Genomic DNA, 21,229 nt, shown 5'->3' on the forward strand with positions numbered 1-21,229 from the left:
GGTGATCTGCCTGCCTCGGCCTCCCGAAGTGCTGGGATTACAGGCATGAACCACCACAACCAGCCTAGCTGTTGAGTTTTAAGAGATTCTTATATTTCTAGATACTAGACCTTTGTCAGACATGTGATTTGCAAATATGTCATCCAAGTCTGTATCCTGTCTTTTTATCTTCGTAGCAGGGTCTTTCACCAAGCAAAAGCTTTTATTTATTTATTTTTTTTTTGAGACCGAGTTTTACTCTTGTTGCCCAGGCTGGAGTGCAATGTCGCCATCTCAGCTCACCGCAACCTCCCCTTCCTTTGTATTTTTAGTAGAGATGGGGTTTCTCCATGTTGGTCAGGCCGGTCTTGAACTCCAGACCTCAGGTGATCCAGCCGCGTCGGCCTCCCAAAGTGCTGGGATTACAGGCGTGAGCCACCGTGCCTGGCCTTTAATTAGTTTTTAATTTTGATGAGGTTCAATTTATCAAATTTTCCCTTTATGGATCATGGTCTTCATATCAAGTCTATGAAGTCTTTGTCTAGCCCTAGATCCTAAAGATTTTCTCCTAGGTTTTTTTTTCTAAACATTCTATAGCTTTATATTTAGCTATATATGGAATCTTGAGTGAATTAGACTTCATGAACTATCACCCCATCCATGCAAGGTTTAGTATTCAGCAACAGCACCAGACCCAAGGAGATGCCCTTGCAGATTTCTGTAACTCTTCACGTAACTTCCTGCTCTCTGATACGTAGCCTAGGACCTCTGTTCTTAACTATTACACTATATTGCCTCTTAAGTTAGAGGTTGTGCAGCATATTAATCAATGGCTAATCAATTACAATTACTGAGTTCCTAACTACAGGAAAGGTCCCACAAAAGATGCAAAAAAGGAAGACATCCCAGCCTCAACCCCAGTCATCCCCACATGAGCCCAAAGCAGTGATTAGGAAATACATGCAAACCTCTGAGGCAAGAGATGGTGACAGTACTGTGAGCAATAGGATTGCACAGTGAGTGACAAGCCATGATGCTGCTGTCTCCTCTCTGGACCCATCATTCATCCCTCTTCCCACATCTCTGTAGTTCCTCCAGCCTCTTCCATCAATGAGGAGCCAGAAAATTGGCTGCCTCTCCCACCCTAGCCTCCCAAACTTCATCTAAGTTTTTGACTGGGTCAGGCACGGTGGCTCAAGCCTGTAATCCCAGCACTTTGGGAGGCTGGGGCAGGCGGATCACTTGAGCCCAGGAGTTCGAGACCAGCGTAGGCAACATGGCAAAACCCTGCCTCTACAAAATATAGAAAAATTAGCCAGGCTTGGTGGCATGCACCTGTAGTCCCAGCTACTCGGGAGGCTGAGCATGGGAGTTCAAGGCTACGGTACTGCACTCTAGACTGGGTGACAGAGTGAGACTCTGTCTCCAAAAATATATATAGTTTTTGACTCAACATGGGGATAAATTATAACCCAGGTCAATTCTGGGCCTGAAAACCTCTCTAGAAGGAAAAACTCTCTTTCTCTACTCTCAACACTTCTAACACCAAATGTGTGAATTTTCCACACCAGCAAAATTATCCAACTCTCTGTGGACAACAACTGGGTTTCCTACAATTAATTCTGACATGAACTACCTGGAGCCAGCACAGGCCCCACAGGTGAAGGGCTCAGTCCCACAAGACTGCCCCCACTTCAGGTGCCATTTGCAGGTAGTGGGTTCCCAGATTACCCACGCTTCTGTCCAATTTAGCTACAAACAGGAGGTCCCTATGACCCTCAGGTTCAATAACTTGTAGCTCATAGAACTCAAAGAAACACTTTGCTCTTTCTGGTTTATTATTAAGGATACACCCAAGAGCAGCCTAATGGACAAGGGATGGAGGGAGTGCCCAGAGCTCTTCTGCCCTTTCCAGACATGCCACCCTCGCCGAATCTCAATGTGTTCACCAACCCGGAAGCTCCCTGAAACCCACAATTTAGGATTTACATGGAGGTTCCATTATGTAGGCATGAGTGATTAAATCACTGGCCATTGGCCAAGCCGGGGGGCCTGTAATCCTGGTGACTCTGTATCCTGGCAATTTGAGAGGCTGAGATGGGAAGATCGCCAGAGACCAGGAGTTCGAGATCAGCCTGGGCAACATAGTGAGACCTGTCTCTAAAAAATTTAGAAAGAAAAAGTAAAATAAAAAATCAGCCAGGTGCAGTGGTTCACGCCTGTAATCTCAGCACTTTGGGAGGCCGAGGTGGGCAGATCACTTGAGTGGGACTGCAGGTGAGTACCACCATGCCCGGCTAATTTTATTTTTTGTAGAGACAAGGTTTCACTATGTTGCCCACGCTGGTCTCAAACTCCTGGACTCAAACAATCCTCCCACCTCAGCCTCCCAAAGTGCTGGGATTAACAGGAGTGAGCCACCACTCACTCCAGTGTGCATGAGTCAAGCTGGATTTCATAGTATTTTCTTGTTCTTATTGTTTGTTTGTTTTTTGTTGTTGTTGTTTTTTGTGGGGAGATGGGGTTGAGACAGAGTCTTGCTCTGTCTCCCAGGCTGGAGTGCAGTGGCTTGATCTCAGCTCACTGCAACCTCTGCTTCCTGGGTTCCAGCAATTCTCCTGCCTCAGCCTCTAGAGTAGCTGAGATTGCAGGCATGTGCCACCACGCCCAGCTAATTTTTTGTATTTTTAGTAGAGACGGGGTTTCATTAGGTTGTCCAGGCTGGTTGCGAACTCCTGACCTCAAGTGATCTGCCCGCCTCGGCCTCCCAAAGTTCTGGGATGACAGGTGTGAGCCACCACACCAGGCCTCTTTTTCTTTCTTTCTTTCTTTTATCCCTTCCCATGCAGTTTTTCTTACTCCCAACCTCTCTCATAGTTTATCTTACCTGCTTGCCATCCTTGGGCAGCTCCATTTTTGACCTCTTAGCCAGTTTGAGTCTTTCTTTTTTTTTTTTTTGAGACAGAGTCTCACTCTGTCACCAAAGCTGAAGTGCAGGGCCATGATCACGGCTCACTGATCATGCCAGCTTCAACCTCGTGGGCTCAAGCAAGCCTCCCACTTCAGCCCTGCCCCAAGTAATGGAGACCACAGGTGCGTGCCATCACTCCCAGCTAATTTTTTTTTTTTTTTTTGAGACAGAGTCTCGCTCTGTTGTCCAGGCTGGAGTGCAGTGGCGTGATCTCAGCTCACTGCAAGCTCCGCCTCCTGGGTTCACGCCATTCTCCTGCCTCAGCCTCCTGAGTAGCTGGGACTACAGGCACCTGCCACCACGCCCAGATAATTTTTTTTTTTTTTTTTTGTATTTTTAGTAGAGACAGGGTTTCACCATGTTAACCAGGATGGTCTCGATCTCCTGACCTCGTGATCCACCCGCCTTAGCCTCCAAAAGTGCTGGGATTACAGGCATGAGCCACCGCGCCCAGTCATGCCCAGCTAATTTTTAAATTTTTTGTGGAGATGAGATCTCACTATGTTGCCCAGGCTGGTCTCAAACTCCTGTGAGCCCCTCAGTTAATAGAAGAAACGGTCAAACATGGTGGCATAGGTATGTATTCCCAGCTATCTGAGAAGCTGAGAAGGGAGGATCTCTTGAGCTCAAGAGTTTAAGGCTATAGGCCGGGCATGGTGGCTCACACCTGTAATCCCAGCACTTTGGGAGGTTGAGGTGGGTGGATCACTTGAGACCAGGAGTTGGAGACCAGCCTGGCCAACATAGTGAAACCCCGTCTCTACTAAAAAAAAATACAAAAATTGGCTGGGCATGGTGGCTCACACCTGTAATCCCAGCACTTTGGGAGGCTGAGGCGGGTGGATCACAAGGTCAGGAGTTTGAGACCAGCCTAGCCAACGTGGTGAAATCCTGTCTCTACTAAAAATACAAAAATTAGCCGGGTGTGGTTGGCGGGTGCCTGTAATCCCAGCTACTCAGGAGTCTGGGGCAGGAGAATTGCTTGAACCCAAGAGGCAGAGGTTGCGGTGAGCCAAGGTCGCGCCATTGCACTCCAGCCTGGGTAACAGAGCAAGACTCCATCTCAAAATAAATAAATAAATACATACATACATACAAAAAGTAGCCGGGTGTGGTGGTGCATGCCCGTAGTCCCAGCTACTCAGGAAGCTGAGGCAGGAGAATTGCTTAAACATGGAGGGCAGAGGTTGCAGTGAGCTGAGATTATGCCACTGCACTCCAGTCTGGGCAACAGAGTAAGACTCTGTCTCAAAAAAAAAAAAAGAGTTTGAGGCTGCAGTGAACTATGATGGCACCACTGCACTTTACACTTCACTCTAGCCTAGGTGACAGAGCGAGACCTTGTCTCTAAAAAAAAAACAAAAAACAAAAAACCAAAAAAAAAAAGAGGGGGTGGCGGGCGGCGAGCGGAATAGAATAAACAATTCTGAGAAGGGACATGATCTGGTGACAATCTCAAGTGAATCAGTGGTTGAACCAGGACCAGATCCCAGTGCATCTTCTGGGGACATCCTGGGTCTGAATCTTCAATGCATGTCCCTTCTGCAGTGCTTTCCTCTGTGGCCCTCAAAGGGAAACTGAGGCCTTTGAGGACATGAAGACTTGCATTAGGCCAAGAAGGGGCCTTGGAACTCCAGATGGAAGAGGAGAAGAAAGACGTGACTCTGTGTGTGTGTGTGTGTGTGTGGTGTGTGGCAGAGGGGGGTGTGGTCATGGGGTATTGACATGAATACGCAAGGGGCAGGAAGCTTCTGAAATCAGAGCTAACTTGGGAGGCACAGAACACGGGGTGCCTGGAAGGGGAACAGATGTGTTGTGGGGCACAGGGCAGGCTGGGAGGGGAACAAAGGTCCACTCCATGGGTAACCAGACCCTTCCGCCAGGGCTGGCCACTTCTGCCTTTGGAAAATGTTTCACAACGCCCCATGTTGTGTGTGTGTGTGAATTGGCCTATGTGAAGCGAATGTTGATGTAAGAGGCAGGGTGCTCAGCTGCGGATGGGTAACAGGGCGTGGGCTCGCACACTCACTTGCACCAGTGCCCAGAGAGGGGTTGCAGGCTGAGGAGCTGCCCAGAGCACCGCTCACACTCCCAGAGTACCTGAAGTCGGCATTTCAATGACAGGTGAGTAGTGGCCCCTAGGGACAGAGCCTGATTAGGGGGTGGAGTGGAGGAGGTCACTAGGCTGGTGGAGACTTGAGGAAGCAAGAAAGCCCTTGGTCCCCTGTGGAAGCCTCTGGTCCCCCGTGGGAGTCCCAGTCTAGAACACAGTTCTGGACACCAGACTCAATCTCACTGGGTGGGGTCCTTCACACCCCTAAGGGGTCTACCTTTCCTTTGTCTGAAGTCTGTGGCTCAAAGCCCCTGGAGCTTTCTGGCTGCCGGAGAAGGTGGGGGGTCCGGCCAAGGGATAGACATGTGGCCTCAGCTTGCCCTTCTTAGAGCCTAGGGTCTCTCTGCATTCTCTGTGGCAGGAGATCTGCCTCTGGGCATCTGTCCTCACATGAGAGGACAGTAATTCTGAAGCTGCCATGTCCTACACATCTGGAATGTTTGGTTGAGAGGTGGAGGTGATGGACCCAAGATGGGGGCCAGGGACCTTAGTTTCTCCACTTTTCCGGGAGGAGGAGGGAAGGGAGCAGGCGGCTTTAACTCTGGGCCACCAGAAAGAGGCAGGACACTCACCATGCTTCTTGGGCCCCCACAGATGACAAGGGTCCCCAAAGGCTGAGCAGGTCCAGCTATGGCTCCATCTCCAGCCCGACCAGCCCGACCAGCCCAGGGTCACAGCAAGCACCTCCCAGAGAGACCTACCTGAGTGAGAAGATCCCCATCCCAGACACAAAACCGGTGGGATGCTGGAAACTTCCTGGGGGCTTGCAAGATTGACAGGATCCTGTGGGATCCCATGGGCTGGAGAATGGGGTCTCCTTATGATCATGGGTGGCAAGTCCCTTCCAGGTCTGAGCAGCAGTGGTGGACAGTGGCAACTGCCCCTTCCTGCTTCAGTCCCCAGTGCTTAGCTGGGGTGCTTCAGTATTTGTCTAAAAATGATTAAATGGCCTTCTCAATTAATCTCAGCTTTCCTATGAAGGAAAAGAGGCCCGGGGGGAATTGGGATTGGAGCCTTGAGGACATGTTTTAGCATTTAGGAAGGGGCATAGGGAGAAGTGAAGGAGGCTGCAGGCCGGCATCTAGCATCTAGGATGCTGTCACCTGCATTTCCAGTATCTTCTCTTTTTTTGGAGATGGAGTCTCGCTCTGTATCCCAGGCTGGAGTGCAGTGGCACGATCTCAGCTCACTGCAACCTCCGCCTCCTGAGTTTAAGCAATTCCCCTGCCCCAGCCTCCCGAGTAGCTGGGATTACAGTCGTGCACCACCGTGCCAAGCTAATTTTTGTATTTTTAGTAGAGACAGGGTTTCACCATGTTGGCCAGGCTGGTCTCAAACTCCTGAGCTCAAGTGATCCACCCATCTCGGCCTTCCAAAGTTCTGGGATTACAGGCACGAGCCACACCGCTCCCAGCCTCCAATATCTTCAGCAGATTTCTAAGTCGATACACCATGCCCTGGAACAGGGTGGGGGGACCATAGCCTCAGCAGACCACAGAGAGGAGGCCCTGTGGTGGGAAAAGGAGCTGGCGAGGGAGGAGCTGGGCTAGGGAGGCTTGGCCCCCTCACCCCCTTAGACAGCCCCCTGTGAGATCTCTGAGGACCTGACAAGTCAGGGCTTGAGAGGAGCAGGCAGTTCAGGTGCAAGCCGGCTGCTGAGCTTAACAGATCCAGAAAAAGATCCTCTGTGATTCACCAGAGCATGCTGCTTCCTCCACCTATACCCTCGCCATCCCCTGGATGGCAGACCCAGGAACGGGCCATGGAGGGCAGGGCTGGGCTGATGAGCCTGTTGGGGCTTCTCTAGGGGATGGCCAAGGCCAGCTGCCACCATCCCTATACCCAGGACCCCCTCACTCTACTCCTCCCACCTCCCTACAGGGCACCTTCAGCCTGCGGAAGCTATGGGCCTTCACGGGGCCTGGCTTCCTCATGAGCATTGCTTTCCTGGACCCAGGAAACATCGAGTCGGATCTTCAGGCTGGCGCCGTGGCGGGATTCAAAGTAACCAAGTCGGGACCTGAGTGGGGACACTTTCGAGAGGGAGGTGACCAGGCTAAGTGTTGAAGGCCCCTGCTGGCCATGTTTTTCCAGTGTGGCCTGGGAGCTGGCATTAAGTTAAAATGGGCCCAAAAAGGGTCCCCAGGGCAGCCCTGCCAGAAGGTGGGGCATTTGTGTGGGGGGTGGGGGACTGGACTCTTCTCTTTAAAAAAAAAAAAATATATATATATATATATATATATTTATTTATTTAATTTTTTGAGATGGAGTCTCACTCTGTCGCCCAGGCTGGAGTGCAGTGGCACAATCTCGGCTCACTGCAACCTCTGCCTCCTGGGTTCAAGTGATTTTCCTGCCTCAGCCTCCTGAGTAGGGCATGCCACCACGCCCGGCTAATTTTTGTATTTTTAGTAGAGATGGGGTTTCACTATGTGGGCCAGGCTGGTCTTGAACTCCTGACCTCAAGAGATCCACCCGCCTCGGCCTCCCAAAGTGCTGAGATTACAGGTGTGAGCCACCTTGCCTGGCGTAATTTATTTATTTATTTAGAGATGGGGGTCTCACTATGTTGCTCAGGCTGCTCTTGAACTCCTGGCCTCAAGCTATCCTCCCACCTTAGCCTTTTAAAGTGCTGGGATTACAGGTGTGAGCTACCAGCGCCCAGTCAGGATGGAACTCCATCTCTCTCACCCCCTCCCCGAGGAGTGTCCTTGGTTAGAAGGTACCACGAGCTCAGGGGCTTTCTGAGGCTGGCCTCTCTGGCTGAAGGCCTCTCCCTGCCTCCTCACAGCTTCTCTGGGTGCTGTTCTGGGCCACGGTGTTGGGCTTGCTCTGCCAGCGACTGGCTGCACGTCTGGGCGTGGTGACAGGCAAGGACTTGGGCGAGGTCTGCCATCTCTACTACCCTAAGGTAAGCTTGGAGGGCCTGGACAGGGAGAACCACTGGCCCCAAACCCCAAACAGCCATTTTCAGCTTCCACAATCAAATAAGTATGTCATCTCACATGGGGCATCCCAAGTCTATTTGTTTTTGTTGTTGTTGTTTGTTTGTTTTTCAGTTGGAGTCTTGCTCTGTCGCCCAGTCAGGAGTGCAATGGTACGATGTCAGCTCACTGCAACCTCTACCTCCCAGGTTCAAGCAATTCTCCTCACTCAGCCTCTCGAGTAGCTGGGATTACAGGCGCCCACCACCATGATTGGCTAATTTTTGTATTTTTAGTAGAGCTGGGATTTCACCACGTTGGCCAGGCTGGTCTCGAACTCCTGACCTCAGATGATGCACCCACCTCAGTCTCCCAAAGTGCTGGGATTACAGGCATGAGCCACTGCACCCGGCCCCAATTCCATTTGATAGATGAAAAGACTGAGGCTCAAACTGATAGCACACAGCCTAGAGGGACATGAGAGGCATGTCATTTCACAGAAGGGGTAATTAAAATCTGGGAAAGTGACTTGCCCAAGACAAAAAAATGGGGAGGCATCAGCTCAGAAATGGTCATTGCCTGGGGTGGACTCTGGGGACTTGGCTGTTGTGAGTGTCCAGTTTGGAAAACAGAAATTATAGCAGTAGACATTTCAAAGGTATTGAATGTAGGGATTGAAAGGTTTGGGAGGGCTTGAGGGGCAAGGGAAGAGGGTGTTACCCAAAGATCAGAAAGCTGCTACACCCCTTTGCTGCTGAGCTCCTGGAAGCATTATTGATGCTGATGAAATGGCCACTAGTGCTGCCAGAGTCCAGGTTGCCTGGTGCCACTGCCAGAAATACCACAAGAAGCAGGAGAAAAAAATGATTTATCTCAGCCAGGGGCGGTGGCTCACGCCTGTAATCCCAGCACTTTGGGAGGCCAAGGCGGGTGGATCACCTGAGGTCAGGAGTTCGAGACCAGCCTGACCAATATGGAGAAACCCCGTCTCTACTAAAAATACAAAGCTAGCCAGGCATGGTGGTGCATGCCTGTAATCCCAGCTACTCGGGAGGCTGAAGCAGGAGAATCGCTTGAACCCGGGAGATTGTGGTGAGCCGAGATCGTGCCATTGCACTCCAGCCTGGGCAACAAGAGCAAAACTCCATCTAAAAAAAAAAAAAAAAGTTTATCTCTGCCTTTCCATCTCCTCTAAGCTCTTCCTACATAATGTAGGAAGCCCATTGGCAAGACTGTCTTGTAAATGTAGTCCCAGACGACAGACAAATGTAGTCTGAGATGACAGACAAATAACCGGCCCACCCTTAATGAAGGATCATCTCCTCCCCATAGGTGCCCCGCACCGTCCTCTGGCTGACCATCGAGCTAGCCATTGTGGGCTCTGACATGCAGGAAGTCATTGGCACGGCCATTGCATTCAATCTGCTCTCAGCTGGACGGTACCACCCCAGTGTACCCCAACTCTTCAGGCCAGGCAGAGAACAGCTGCTGCTACTTCCCCCCACCCAGTCCCTCCCAGAGTCTATTTTATCCTGCTGTCCCCTCTGAAGCAGGGCTGCTGCACTGTTTTCCAGAAATGTAAAGTGACTTGTCTAAAGTCACACAGATGTGAGTCATGCAGGACTTTGGGACTGCAGCCCCAAACTCCCTGCCGCGCCGGGTGCCAGGTCTCTCCTCTAGCCATCTGCGCTGCCTCGACTGTTCTATGCCACACTCCCACTCCCCTTGCCCTAGCTGTCTGGGGGCTCTTAGGATCCTGCTCCCAGGAGGCCAGATTCCTGTCTCCAGCCCTGAGGCTACGTAGGAGTTAGAGACCCCTGAACCAGGCTGGGCTGACCCGGGCCACTCTGGTTTCAGAATCCCACTCTGGGGTGGCGTCCTCATCACCATTGTGGACACCTTCTTCTTCCTCTTCCTCGATAACTACGGTGGGTGCACACCCCACCTCATAGGGGAGTGGTGGTGGTGAGGGTGCTGTACTGGGAGAAGGGCTCTGACATCGAACTGCCTGGGAGCGCACCTGAGCTCCCTCACTCTCCCTGGGTGGCCTCTAGCAAGTTACTTAGACATCCCTTTCTTCACCTGTAACATGGGGAAATAATAGCACAGACATCAGAGGGTGGTTGTGAAGACTGAGTGAGGTAACATATGTTAAGCACTTGGCACTGTGCCTGGAAGCGCTCGTAGTATTAGCCATTACGAATTGTTGATGTTACAGAATTTTTTCGTTGGTTTGTTTGGTTTGTTTGTTCTGCTCCGTAGGGTTGCGGAAGCTGGAAGCTTTTTTTGGACTCCTTATAACTATTATGGCCTTGACCTTTGGCTATGAGGTAGGAAGCCAGTGCTGCAACCCCCTGTGGACCTCCCAAGATCATTCCTCTCCCTTCCCTCTGGCCGCTGGTTGCGGGGGGTCTGGGGTGGGATGGAGGCTGAGAAATGGTGACCGCGGCGTGGTTGCGAGGGGCGGGGCTTGTCCTGACCAGGCTCCTCCATGCAGTATGTGGTGGCGCGTCCTGAGCAGGGAGCGCTTCTTCGGGGCCTGTTCCTGCCCTCGTGCCCGGGCTGCGGCCACCCCGAGCTGCTGCAGGCGGTGGGCATTGTTGGCGCCATCATCATGCCCCATAACATCTACCTGCACTCGGCCCTGGTCAAGGTGAGCAGAAGGGAGGGGAAAGGAGACCCCCCACTCAGTCGGAGCCATGCTGGCTCCGCCTCCAAGCCTGGAGCCCCTCCCCTCTGGCTCCTTCCGTCAGGATTTTCGGAGCCTGTAATGATTGAGGGTCAGGCTGGGCGCGGTGGCTCACGCCTGTAATCTCAGAACTTTGGGAGGCCGAGGCGGGCGGATCACGAGGTCAAGAGATCGAGACCATCCTGGCCAACATGGCGAAACCCCGTCTCTACTAAAACTACAAAAACTATCTGGGCGTGGTGGCGCGCGCCTGTAGTCCCAGCTACTCGGGAGGCTAAGGCAGGAGAATCGTTTGAACCTGGGAGGCAGAGGTTGCGGTGAGCCGAGATCACGCCACTGCACCACTCCAGCCTGGCGACACAGCAAGACTCTGTCTCAAAAAAAAAAAAAAAAAAAGGGTCTACTGTGCACTGGGAGGAACAGTCAAGGCCCCTGCCCTTCTAGAGTTTCCGTGCTAGTGGGGTAGACGGATGACAAGCAAGTAAACCAACAAAGGAAAGAATTATAGGCCGGGCGCGGTGGCTCACGCCTGTAATCCCAGCATTTCGGGAGGCTGAGGTGGGCGGATTACGAGGTCAGAAGTTTGAGACCAGCCTGGCCAACATGGTGAAATCCCGTCTGTACTAAAAATATAAAAAATTAGCCGGAAGTGGTGGCGCGTGGCTGTAATCCCAGCTACTCGGGAGGCTGAGGCAGGAGAATTGCTTGAAGCCAGTAGGCGGAAGCTGCAGTGAGGGGAGATCGTGCGGTTGCACTCCAGCCTGAATGACAGAGCAAGACTCCGTCTCAAAAAAAGAAAAAGAAAAAGAACTATAGAGCTGGGCGAGGTGGCTCACACCTGTAGTCCCAACACTTCGGGAGGCAGAGGCAGGTGGATCGCTTGAGCCCAGGAGTTCGAGACCAGCCTGGGCAACATGGTAAAACCCTGTCTCTACCAACAAAAAATAAAAAATAAAATAAATTAGTTGGGTGTTGTGCACACCTGTAGTCCTAGTTACTCAGGAGGTTGAGGCTTGAGCCCCAGAGGTCGAGGCTGCAGTGAGCTGAGATGCCACCACTGCACTCTCAGTGACACAGCAAGACCCTGTCAAAAAAATAATAATAATAATAATTGTGAAAGGGACTCTGAAGTAAACAAAACAGAGAAATATGATAGAGAATGACTGAAGCCGGGCGCGGTGGCTCACGCCTGTAATCCCAGCACTTCGGGAGGCCGAGGTGGGTGGATCACAAGGTCAGGAGATTGAGACCATCCTGGCTAACATGGTGAAACCCTGTCTCTACTAAAAGTACAAAAAATTAGCCAGGGATGGTGGTGGGCGCCTGTAGTCCCAGCTACTCAGGATGCTGAGACAGGAGAATGGCTTGAACCCGGGAAGCGGAGCTTGCAGTGAGCCGAGATCGCGCCACTGCACTCCAGTCTGGGCGACAGAGCAAGACTCCGTCTCAAAAAAAAAAAAAAAAAAAAGAGAGAATGACAAAGTTGGGGAAGCAGATCAGGGAAAAGATATTACAAGCAGAGGGAAAGCAAGTCCTAAGGCCGTGGGCAGAAATGAACAAGGCTTGGGTCCCTAACAGCCTAACAGTGGCTCACACCTGTAATCTCAGCACTTTAGGAGGCCAAGACAGGAGAATGCTTGAGCCCAGGAGTTCAAGACTAGCCTCAGCAAGACCCTGTCTCTACAGAAAATTTAAAAATTAGCGGGTTGTAGTAATGTGTGTCTGTGGTCCCAGCTACTTAGGAGGCTGGGGCAGGAGGATCACTTGGGCCCATGAGTTGGAGGCTACAGTGAGCCATGCATTGCACCACGGCACTCCAGTCTGGGTGAGGGTGACAGAAAAAAACCTGTCTCTAAAAAATAAAATAAAGTAAGCTGGACATGTCTGAGGATGGAACAAGGTGAGCAAAGGAGCGTGTCAGGACCTGAGGTAGCCAGGGACCTCAAAGGCCAGCCTTGCTTCACTCACACAGTGGCTCACAGTGGTCAGGCCTCTGTGGCAAGAACAGAGATGTAGGAAACCATCAGCTGACCTGAACCTGCCCCAGACTGCCACACAGGGGACTTGAGAAGGTACTGGGCTTTAGGGAGAACATAGAAGTGTGAGGGTGGGGGACACTGTGGTGGCTCTGAGGGACTTTGGCACTTCCCTCTCCCTTTGATCTTCATAGTCTCGAGAGATAGACCGGGCCCGCCGAGTGGACATCAGAGAAGCCAACATGTACTTCCTGATTGAGGCCACCATCGCCTTGTCCGTCTCCTTTATCATCAACCTCTTTGTCATGGCTGTCTTTGGGCAGGCCTTCTACCAGCAAACCAACCAGGCTGCGGTGAGACACACTTTCCCCTGCATCTGAGGCCACACACGCACTCATGTCCTGTAAGCCTTGCGGAGTACCCTAGGCAATGCAGCTGAGCCCTTCTGAGTCTCTGCCCTGATAATTTCCCCTGTTGGCAGATATCATTCATTCAGCAAATAATCATTGAGCATTTGTTATGTACCAAGCACATCCTAGACCCTGGGGATACAGCGGTCAATGCTACAAAGACCCAGCTCTCTGCAGCTTAAATAGAGAGGGAGGTGAGCAGACAGGAATGAATACCCAAGGGAAGTGCAGAGTGGGAAGAAATAAAGGGGGTGAAGAAGCATAGTTTGGGGTATGGGGGTGGGGTCTGCATTAGTCCAGGTGGTCAGGAAAGGCTTCTTGGAAGAGGTGACATTTGTGCTAATACTGGAAAAGGAACTAGCCGGCTCCTCCCTGACTCTCTGGGATCTGGGACCTGTGTCTGTCTCCCCTTCTGAGTGGATCTCAGTCATGAGGCTCTAACAACTGCAGCCAGGGTTGGGGGCTTCCTGAATGCTGAGCCCTGTGGGAGAAGGGGTGGCCAGGCCTCCAGGGACCTGGGCACTGCCACTGCCTTGCTCTGTGACCTTGGGAGGTCACACTTCTCCCTGGTCTCACTCTGTTCCTTTGCACAAGGAGGGAGATCAACATCGGGACTGCAAACCCTTGTCTTCAAGACCAGGCAGGCACAGAGTTGTGGGAAGTGGACAATGTGAGGAGGGCATGGCAGCCAGCTGTCTCTGTGGTGATGCCAGCTCTTACAAACCTAAAAGAAGCTGGAAACTGGGTTCTCATGCCAGGCCTTCTCAATTTCAAATGTTGGCAACAAATCCACATTAAAGAAAAAAAAACCCGGCTGGGCGCGGTGGCTCACGCCTGTAATCCCAGCACTTTGGGAGGCCCAGGCAGATGGCTCGCTTGAGCCTAGGAGTTCAAGACCAACCTGGGCAAAATGACAAGACCCCCCATCGCTACAAAACATGAAAGTAAAACAAAACAAAACCCAACTTATTTTGTTAGCCAAACAAAATATGTCTGGCCAGATTCAGCCTTGGGCCACCAGTTTTGGAACCCTGGTCAAGGCTAGGCAGTCCGGTTTCCCAAGGCTGAGTGTGCTCCTCACATCTTCCTTCTACTGCCCTGGTACCCGCAGTTCAACATCTGTGCCAACAGCAGCCTCCACGACTACGCCAAGATCTTCCCCATGAACAACGCCACCGTGGCTGTGGACATTTACCAGGGGGTGAGCGCGGGTGGGCGGGGAGGGTGTGACCCAGAGAGGCGCCCCGCCCCGCCCACCGAGGGGCGGGGCCTCGGGGCGGGGCCACCGGTCCGACCACACTCCGTCCCTGCAGGGCGTGATCCTGGGCTGCCTGTTCGGCCCCGCGGCCCTCTACATCTGGGCCATAGGTCTCCTGGCGGCTGGGCAGAGTTCCACCATGACGGGCACCTACGCGGGACAGTTTGTGATGGAGGTGGGGCAGGGGGCGGGCCCTGGAGGGCAAGGGGTCCAAGGACAGCAGGCACACTACTAGGGGCTAGAACTCCGGGCCTTGTGGATCCTTTTTTCTTTTCTTTTCTTCCTTTTTTTTTTTTTGTTTTTGTTGTTGTTGTTTTTGTTGTTGTTGTTGAGACGGAGTCTGGCTCTTGTCGCCCAGGCTGGAGTGCAGTGGCGCGATCTCGGCTCACTGCAACCTCCCCCTCCCAGGTTCAAGCTTCTCCTGCCTCAGCCTCCTCAGTAGCTGGGATTTCAGGCACCAAGCCTGGCTAATTTTTGTACTTTTAGTAGAGACGGGGTTTTGCCATGTTGGCCAGGCTAGTCTCGAACTCTTGACCTCAAGGGATTCGCCTGCCTCGGCCTCCCAAAGCCCTGGGATTACAGGTGTGAACCACTGCACCCGGCCAATTTTTGTGTTTTTAGTAGAGACGGAGTTTCACCGTGTTGGCCAGGCTGGTCTCAAACTCTTGACCTCGTGATCCGCCCCCCTTGGCCTCCTGAAGTGCCGGGATTACAGGTGTGAGTCACTGCGCCCAGCCTTTTCTTTTCTTTTCTTTTCTTTTCTTTTTTTTTGAGACGGAGTTTCGCTCTTGTTGCCCAGGCTGGAGTGCAGTGACGCGATCTCCGGCTCACCGCAACCTCCGCCTCCTGGGTTCAAGCAATTCTCCTGCCTCAGCCTCCTGACCAGCTGGGACTACAGGCCACCACATCCAGCTAATTTTGTTTTTTTTTTTTTTTTTTTTTTTTTGAGACGGAGTCTCGCTCTTTCAGCCAAGCCAGACTGCAGTGGCACTATCTCGGCTCACTGCAAGCTCTGCCTCCTGGGTTCATGCCATTCTCCTGCCTCAGCCTCCCGAGTAGCTGGGACTACAGGCGCCCACCACCGTGCCCAGCTAATTTTTTTGTATTTTTAGTAGGGACGGGGTTTCACCATGTTAGCCAGGATGGTCTTGATCTCCTGACCTCGTGATCCGCCTACCTCAGCCTCCCAAAGTGCTGGGATTACAGGCGTGAGCCACCGCGCCCGGCCCTAATTTTATATTTTTAGTAAAGACGGGGTTTCTCCATGTTGGTCAGGGTGGTCTTGAACTCCCAGCCTTAGGTGATCTGCCCACCTTGGCCTCCCAAAGTGCTGGGATTACAGGTGTGAGCCACCGCGCCCGGCTCTTTCTTTGTTTTTTGAGACAGGATTTCACGCTGTTGCTCAGGCTGGAGTGCAATGGCGCCATCACAGCTTGCTGCAGCCTCAACTTCAGCCTCCCGAGTCGTTGGTACTACAGGCTCATGCCACGACACCAGGCTAATTTTTAAAATTATTTGTAGAGATGTGGTCTTCCTATGTTTCCCAGGCTGGTCTCAAACTCCTGGGCTCAAGTGATCTTCCCGCCTTGGCTTCCCAAAGTGCTGGGATTACAGACGTGAGCCACCCCACTCAGCTTTTGTTTCCTTCATGTAGCCCAGAGGGCGACACTATAAGCCCCATTTTACAGATGGGAAAACTGAGATCCCGACAGATGAGGTGACTTGCTGGAAGCTGCAGAGCCAGGACTAACAGAAGCTTTTTCCCCAAAACTGTTTAGTCTTCAGCAACCAGCTATGGGATGAGAGCTCCCCGTTTCTCCCCACCCATCCCCTCTTGCCACCTAGGGACAGAGCTGTCCCCAGTTCAACAGTGGAAAAACAGAGCATGCTCCCAGGGATAAGTCGGTTGAGGGACTACAGAGGATCTCTCCTCTGGAATCCCCAGTCCTGTCTACTCCCCACCAAGGAGCTCACCCCCACCCCAGGGCTTCCTGAGGCTTCGGTGGTCACGCTTCGCCCGCGTCCTCCTCACCCGCTCCTGCGCCATCCTGCCCACCGTGCTTGTGGCTGTCTTCCGGGACCTGAGGGACTTGTCGGGCCTCAATGATCTGCTCAACGTGCTGCAGAGCCTGCTGGTGAGATGCGCCAGCCCCACCAGCCCTGCCCACTGCTGAGCTAAACAGGACCTCCAGCAACCCCCACACTGAGCCTTGCCTGGGCCTGCCAGGCCCTGTCCCAGGCACATCTTGCCTACAAGGCTTCCATTGTCTCCGCAGCCACCCTGGGGGGCGAGAGGGTAGGAATCACCATTATCCTTCCCCCCTCCCACCCCCCCAGATGGTCTCCCTCTGTCACCTAGGCTGGAGTGCAGTGGTTCAATCATGGCTCACTGCAGCCTGCCCTCCCAGTCTCTAGCAATCTTCCTACCTCAGGCTCCCGATTAGCAGGGACTACAGGTGCATGCCATCACACCCAGCTAATTTTTTTTTTTTTTTTTTTTTTGAGATGGAGTTTCACGCTTGTTACCCAGGCTGGAGTGCAGTGGTGAGATCTTGGCTCACTGCAACCTCTGCCTCCCAGGTTCAAGTGATTCTTCTGCCTCAACCTCCTAAGTAGCTGAGATTACATGCGCCCACCATCACACCCAGCTAATTTTTTGTATTTTTAGTACAGACAGGGTTTCATCATGTCGGCCAGGCTAGTCTCAAACTACTGACCTCAGGTGATCCACCCGCCTTGCCTCCCAAAGTACAGGGATTACAGGCATGAGCCACCGCGGCAGGTCTAATTTTTTTTTAAGTAGAGACAAAAGCTCATTGTGTATGTTGCCCAGGCTCATTATCCCATTTTACAGCTGGGAAAACTGATGCACTCAGTTAAGTTACTAGTGGCAGAGCTTGGATTCAAACCGAAGCAACCTGGTGCCAGAGCCCCCAAACACTTCTCCTGCTTTGGAGCCCACAACCTGAGAAGGCAGGAAACGGGGAAGTAGGCTCAGTGTGGTTAGGGCAGTTGAGCTCACACCCATACAGAGGGTGTCAAGCCACGCCCATCTTGCCCCCACCCTTGCCATATTCTGAGGCAGGGTTCCTCAGCCTAGGCTCCTGCTGCTCTCCCCAGCTTCCATTCGCCGTGCTGCCCATCCTCACGTTCACCAGCATGCCCACCCTCATGCAGGAGTTTGCCAATGGCCTGTGAGTACCCCCTTTCCCAAGTGCTAGATTGCATCACCGCATTTCATCCTCACAGCCACCCAGAGGTACGAGCTACAATTCTCCCCATTATCCCAATGAAGCCACAGAGGCTCAGAGAGGTTAAGGGACTCGCCCAGGGTCACACAGCTAGCAAGTTGGGGAGCCAAGACTGGAATCCAGGGCAGAGGGCTGTTTCTAGAGCCTGAGCTCCTCACTCTTGCCTCAGACTCAGCTCTTGCCAAATCCTGCCAGTGTGTAGCCTGGAGGGCCCAGGAGGCAGGAGGTGGGGAGGGGGTCTGTCTGCTCCAGGTCCCACAGCCCAGAGAAGCGGCCTTGGTGTATCCACCCTCCACCCCCAACGTGGGCGCTGGGAGATGAAGAGGAGTAGATGCAGGTGGGCCAGCAGCAACCAGCCAGTCCTGAGCCTCTCTTGTGTCCCCCAGGCTGAGCAAGGTCGTCACCTCTTCCATAATGGCGTTAGTCTGCGCCATCAACCTCTACTTCACGGTCAGCTACCTGCCCAGCCTGCCCCACCCTGCCTACTTCGGCCTTGCAGCCCTGCTGGCCGCAGCCTACCTGGGCCTCAGCACCTACCTGGTACAGTAGGGCCAGGGGATGCCTTGGGAATGGATGAGGCAAGGACAGGAGGCAACCAATGGGGAGGGTTTGGGGGACACATTGGGGCTTCCCCAGAGGTCTTGGCCTCTCCCCAACTCATGGTAGCCCCTCCCCCAGGTCTGGACCTGTTGCCTTGCCCATGGAGCCACCTTTCTGGCCCACAGCTCCCACCACCACTTCCTGTATGGGCTCCTTGAAGAGGACCAGAAAGGGGAGACCTCTGGCTAGGCCCACAACCGAGGCCTGGCTGGGAGTGGCATGGATGACGTGACTGGCCTGCTGGATGTGGAGGGGGCGCGTGCAGGCAGCAGGATGGAGTGGGACAGTTCCTGAGACCAGCCAACCTGGGGGCTTTAGGGACCTGCTGTTTCCTAGCACAGCCATGTGATTAACCTCTGGGTCTCAGTGTCCTCATCTGTAAAATGGAGACACCACCACCCTTGCCGTGGACCTTAAGCACTTTACCACAGTGCTTGGCACTTGGGACAAAAACAAACAAACAAACAAAAAACATCTCAAAAGGTATTTATTGAGCACCTGCAGGCGTGACCTGACAGCCCAAGGGCGGGTGAGGTGAGGGCTTGGGGACTTGGGAGGGACACAGGCTCCAAACGAGCTTGAAATACTGTCTGATGAATGTTAAATTATTTATTTATTTATTTGAGACAGGGAAAGGGTCTCCCTCTGTCGCCCAGGCTGGAGTGCAGTGGCGCAATCTTGACTCATTGCAATCTCCACCTTTTGGGTTCAAGCGATTCTCTTTATTCAGCCCCAGGAGTGGCGCGCGCCACCACGCCCAGCTAATTTGTGTATTTTCAGCAGAGACGGGGTTTGCCATGCTGGCCAGGCTGGTCTCGAACTGCTGGATTCAAGTGATCCACCCACCTCCGCCTCCCAAAATGCTGGGAATTACAGGCGTTGAGCCACCAAACCCGGCCTGATTAAAGTTAAATAAATACTAGTTCCCTTCTAGTACAAAGGAGCAGGGAATGGGAACCGGGAAGGCACGAAGTCTCTAAAGCATCCAGAAGACCCCTACACCAGGGTCTGGTCCGCTCCTATTCGCCGCAGCCTCTCTGTTCCGCCTACGACCCACTTTCCAGACAGTAAAACGGCGGCGCGCTTCTTTCTCCATTAGGCACCAGGTCATAAGGAACCCAAGAGTCTGTGCCTCTGAGGCCCAAATTATTTGCTGTTTCCTCAGGGGAGCCGGCGGCCGCGACTCCCACGCCGTGCCGTTACCGCTCCCTCTCTGCTGACTGCTCCCCCTAGGGGCAGAGACAGTCCCGACGCCGGCCATCCCGCCCCGGCCTCACCCCTCCCCGCCAGGCGGAACGACGCGGGGAGGCGGGCGCTCGGGGCTCGCGCCCAGGGGCCCCAGAATCCTTCGGGGAGAGTGGGTGGGGGGAAGCTGTGTGGGCGGGGAGCCCCCTCTGCCTTAGGGAGCAGCTGGGCACCCCTTCGCCCCATTCAGGGGCTGCACTTTATAGACGTTCCCTAGGCTGTTTCTAGGCTCCCCCAAGTCACTCCTCCAGCCTTCTCGGGTCCCTCAGACCCCAGCCCAAGATCTGCGGAGGGCCGCAGCGAGGAGAGGCCAACAGGCCTTTCCCCAGAGTTGAACCTGGGCCGGGTGTTGCACCTGGAAGAACCCCCGATTTCCTGGGGACCTAGCAGGGCAGGCGGCCTGGCTCCGCGCTCAGGTCCGGACGCTTGTTTATGAGAAGAATTTCCTTTTTCTTAAAAGGGCAACGATGCGAGTGGGTCCCTCAAGTAGAGAAGGGATGGGACCGGTCTGGTGCGACCTGGGCAAGGGCTGCAGAGGGTACCTGGGCAAGAGGGCCGCCCGCCTCCTCTGGGTTTGGCACTGGAGATGGGTCCATGCCAGCTGAAGGAGGAGATGGATGGGGGACGTGTAGCAAAGAAAGGCATCTCCCAGATCCTTTAGCCTCCTGGAAGTGCCCCAGTTGTACCCCCTACACACCCCTCTTGGCATTGAGTGCCAGTCCTGTACCAGGCCCTGTGTTACAAGTTGGGGACGGAGGCAAAGTCCCGAATTAAAGATGTCAGTTCTCAAGGACCCCACACTCCAGTTGCGGGAGACAGCTGTGCAAACAAGTCACTGTGGCAGGATGCGGTGAAGGGCGCTGCCCGTGAGGCGGGCCAGGGAAGGGGACTGAATCTTGCTGAAGGGGGGTCGGGGGTAGGGGGGAGTGCTGACAGGACAGTCCAGGAGGAATGAGAGTGCCAGGAGCATGGGGGCACGTGTGTGCACATCTGCCAAGACCTGAAGCCTTCTGGGGACGTCTTAGATCTTGTGGGGCAGGACTGGGGGAACGGCAGAGTAATGGGCAGGCTGGTCAAGAAGACACGGAGGGCCAGCTAAGGGGCTGCCCAGGGCCTGGGCAAAGGGCTAGTGATGAGGTCGCGCCAAAGTCAGTCATTTGCAGACTGGAAGGCGTCTAGTTAGAGCTGCCCCCATTCCCCTCATGGTAGCTCTGGTTCTTCCAGCCCGGGCTCAAATCGACCCTCCAGGAAGAGGGGTGCAGAGTTGCTCTTCTGGAAGTTCCCTTTAGGCCTCTCAGGGAGGGCGTGGTCGCACTCGGCACTCACCAGGAGCCTGCTGAACGCACCCTGACTTTCTGCACGGCTCCCTCCATCCCCCTGGGTTGGGCTTTTACCAGCCCTGTTTGGCAGATGGGGAAGCTGAGGGACTGGGTTGGAAGAGACGCTTCCAAATCCACAGGTGCCAGACAGCACCTTGCTGAATCCCGTTCCTGCCCCTCCCCGTTTCTGACTTGTGACCCCCATGATTTTATTTTTCCTGGGGTGCGAATGATAAAAGACAAAAAACAGAGTGCATAAAGTGACCTCCACCTGCAGCTGGGTGTAGAAAACCCCCACAGTGAGGACACTCGAAGGACCCCCCCTTCCCCCACGCAATCCTGGCCTCTCGACTCACTCAGTAACTAACTACCCGCCCCAAGGCGTGGGGAGAGAAGTCCAGGGCTCCAGGCAGAAGGCGCGGCTACCTCAGCCGCCTTGGGAGCCTGGGAGGAGGAGTTAGGTCTCCCTGAGAAAAGAACTGCACGGGCAACGG

The 21,229-nt window shown here is 53.5% G+C and overlaps 1 protein-coding gene across 1 annotated transcript; it reads left to right on the forward strand.

Annotated features, from left to right (window-relative positions):
* Positions 1-4,865: 4,865 nt before the first annotated feature.
* SLC11A1 (solute carrier family 11 member 1) lies at positions 4,866-18,869 on the forward strand. The gene is made up of 15 exons (XM_003272357.4): positions 4,866-5,074; positions 5,658-5,800; positions 6,945-7,067; positions 7,855-7,974; positions 9,320-9,426; positions 9,845-9,915; positions 10,250-10,317; positions 10,485-10,640; positions 12,847-13,005; positions 14,174-14,263; positions 14,376-14,495; positions 16,306-16,455; positions 17,441-17,514; positions 17,958-18,111; positions 18,250-18,869. The coding sequence occupies exons 1-15, from the start codon at positions 5,068-5,070 to the stop codon at positions 18,358-18,360; spliced, it is 1,653 nt and encodes a 550-aa protein (XP_003272405.1). The 5' UTR covers positions 4,866-5,067; the 3' UTR covers positions 18,361-18,869.
* The last annotated feature ends 2,360 nt before the right edge of the window (positions 18,870-21,229 follow it).

The sequence above is a fragment of the Nomascus leucogenys genome, chromosome 22a (genome assembly GCF_006542625.1).
Source record: "Nomascus leucogenys isolate Asia chromosome 22a, Asia_NLE_v1, whole genome shotgun sequence".
Taxonomy (NCBI): Eukaryota; Metazoa; Chordata; class Mammalia; order Primates; family Hylobatidae; genus Nomascus; species Nomascus leucogenys.

Excerpts from the sequence above, each read along its gene's own strand:
- SLC11A1 (XM_003272357.4), top strand. Across the intron at positions 10,318-10,484 it reads CCTTGACCTTTGGCTATGAG|TATGTGGTGGCGCGTCCTGA; the intron begins GTAGGAAGCCAG and ends TCCTCCATGCAG. Across the intron at positions 18,112-18,249 it reads TGGGCCTCAGCACCTACCTG|GTCTGGACCTGTTGCCTTGC; the intron begins GTACAGTAGGGC and ends CCCCTCCCCCAG.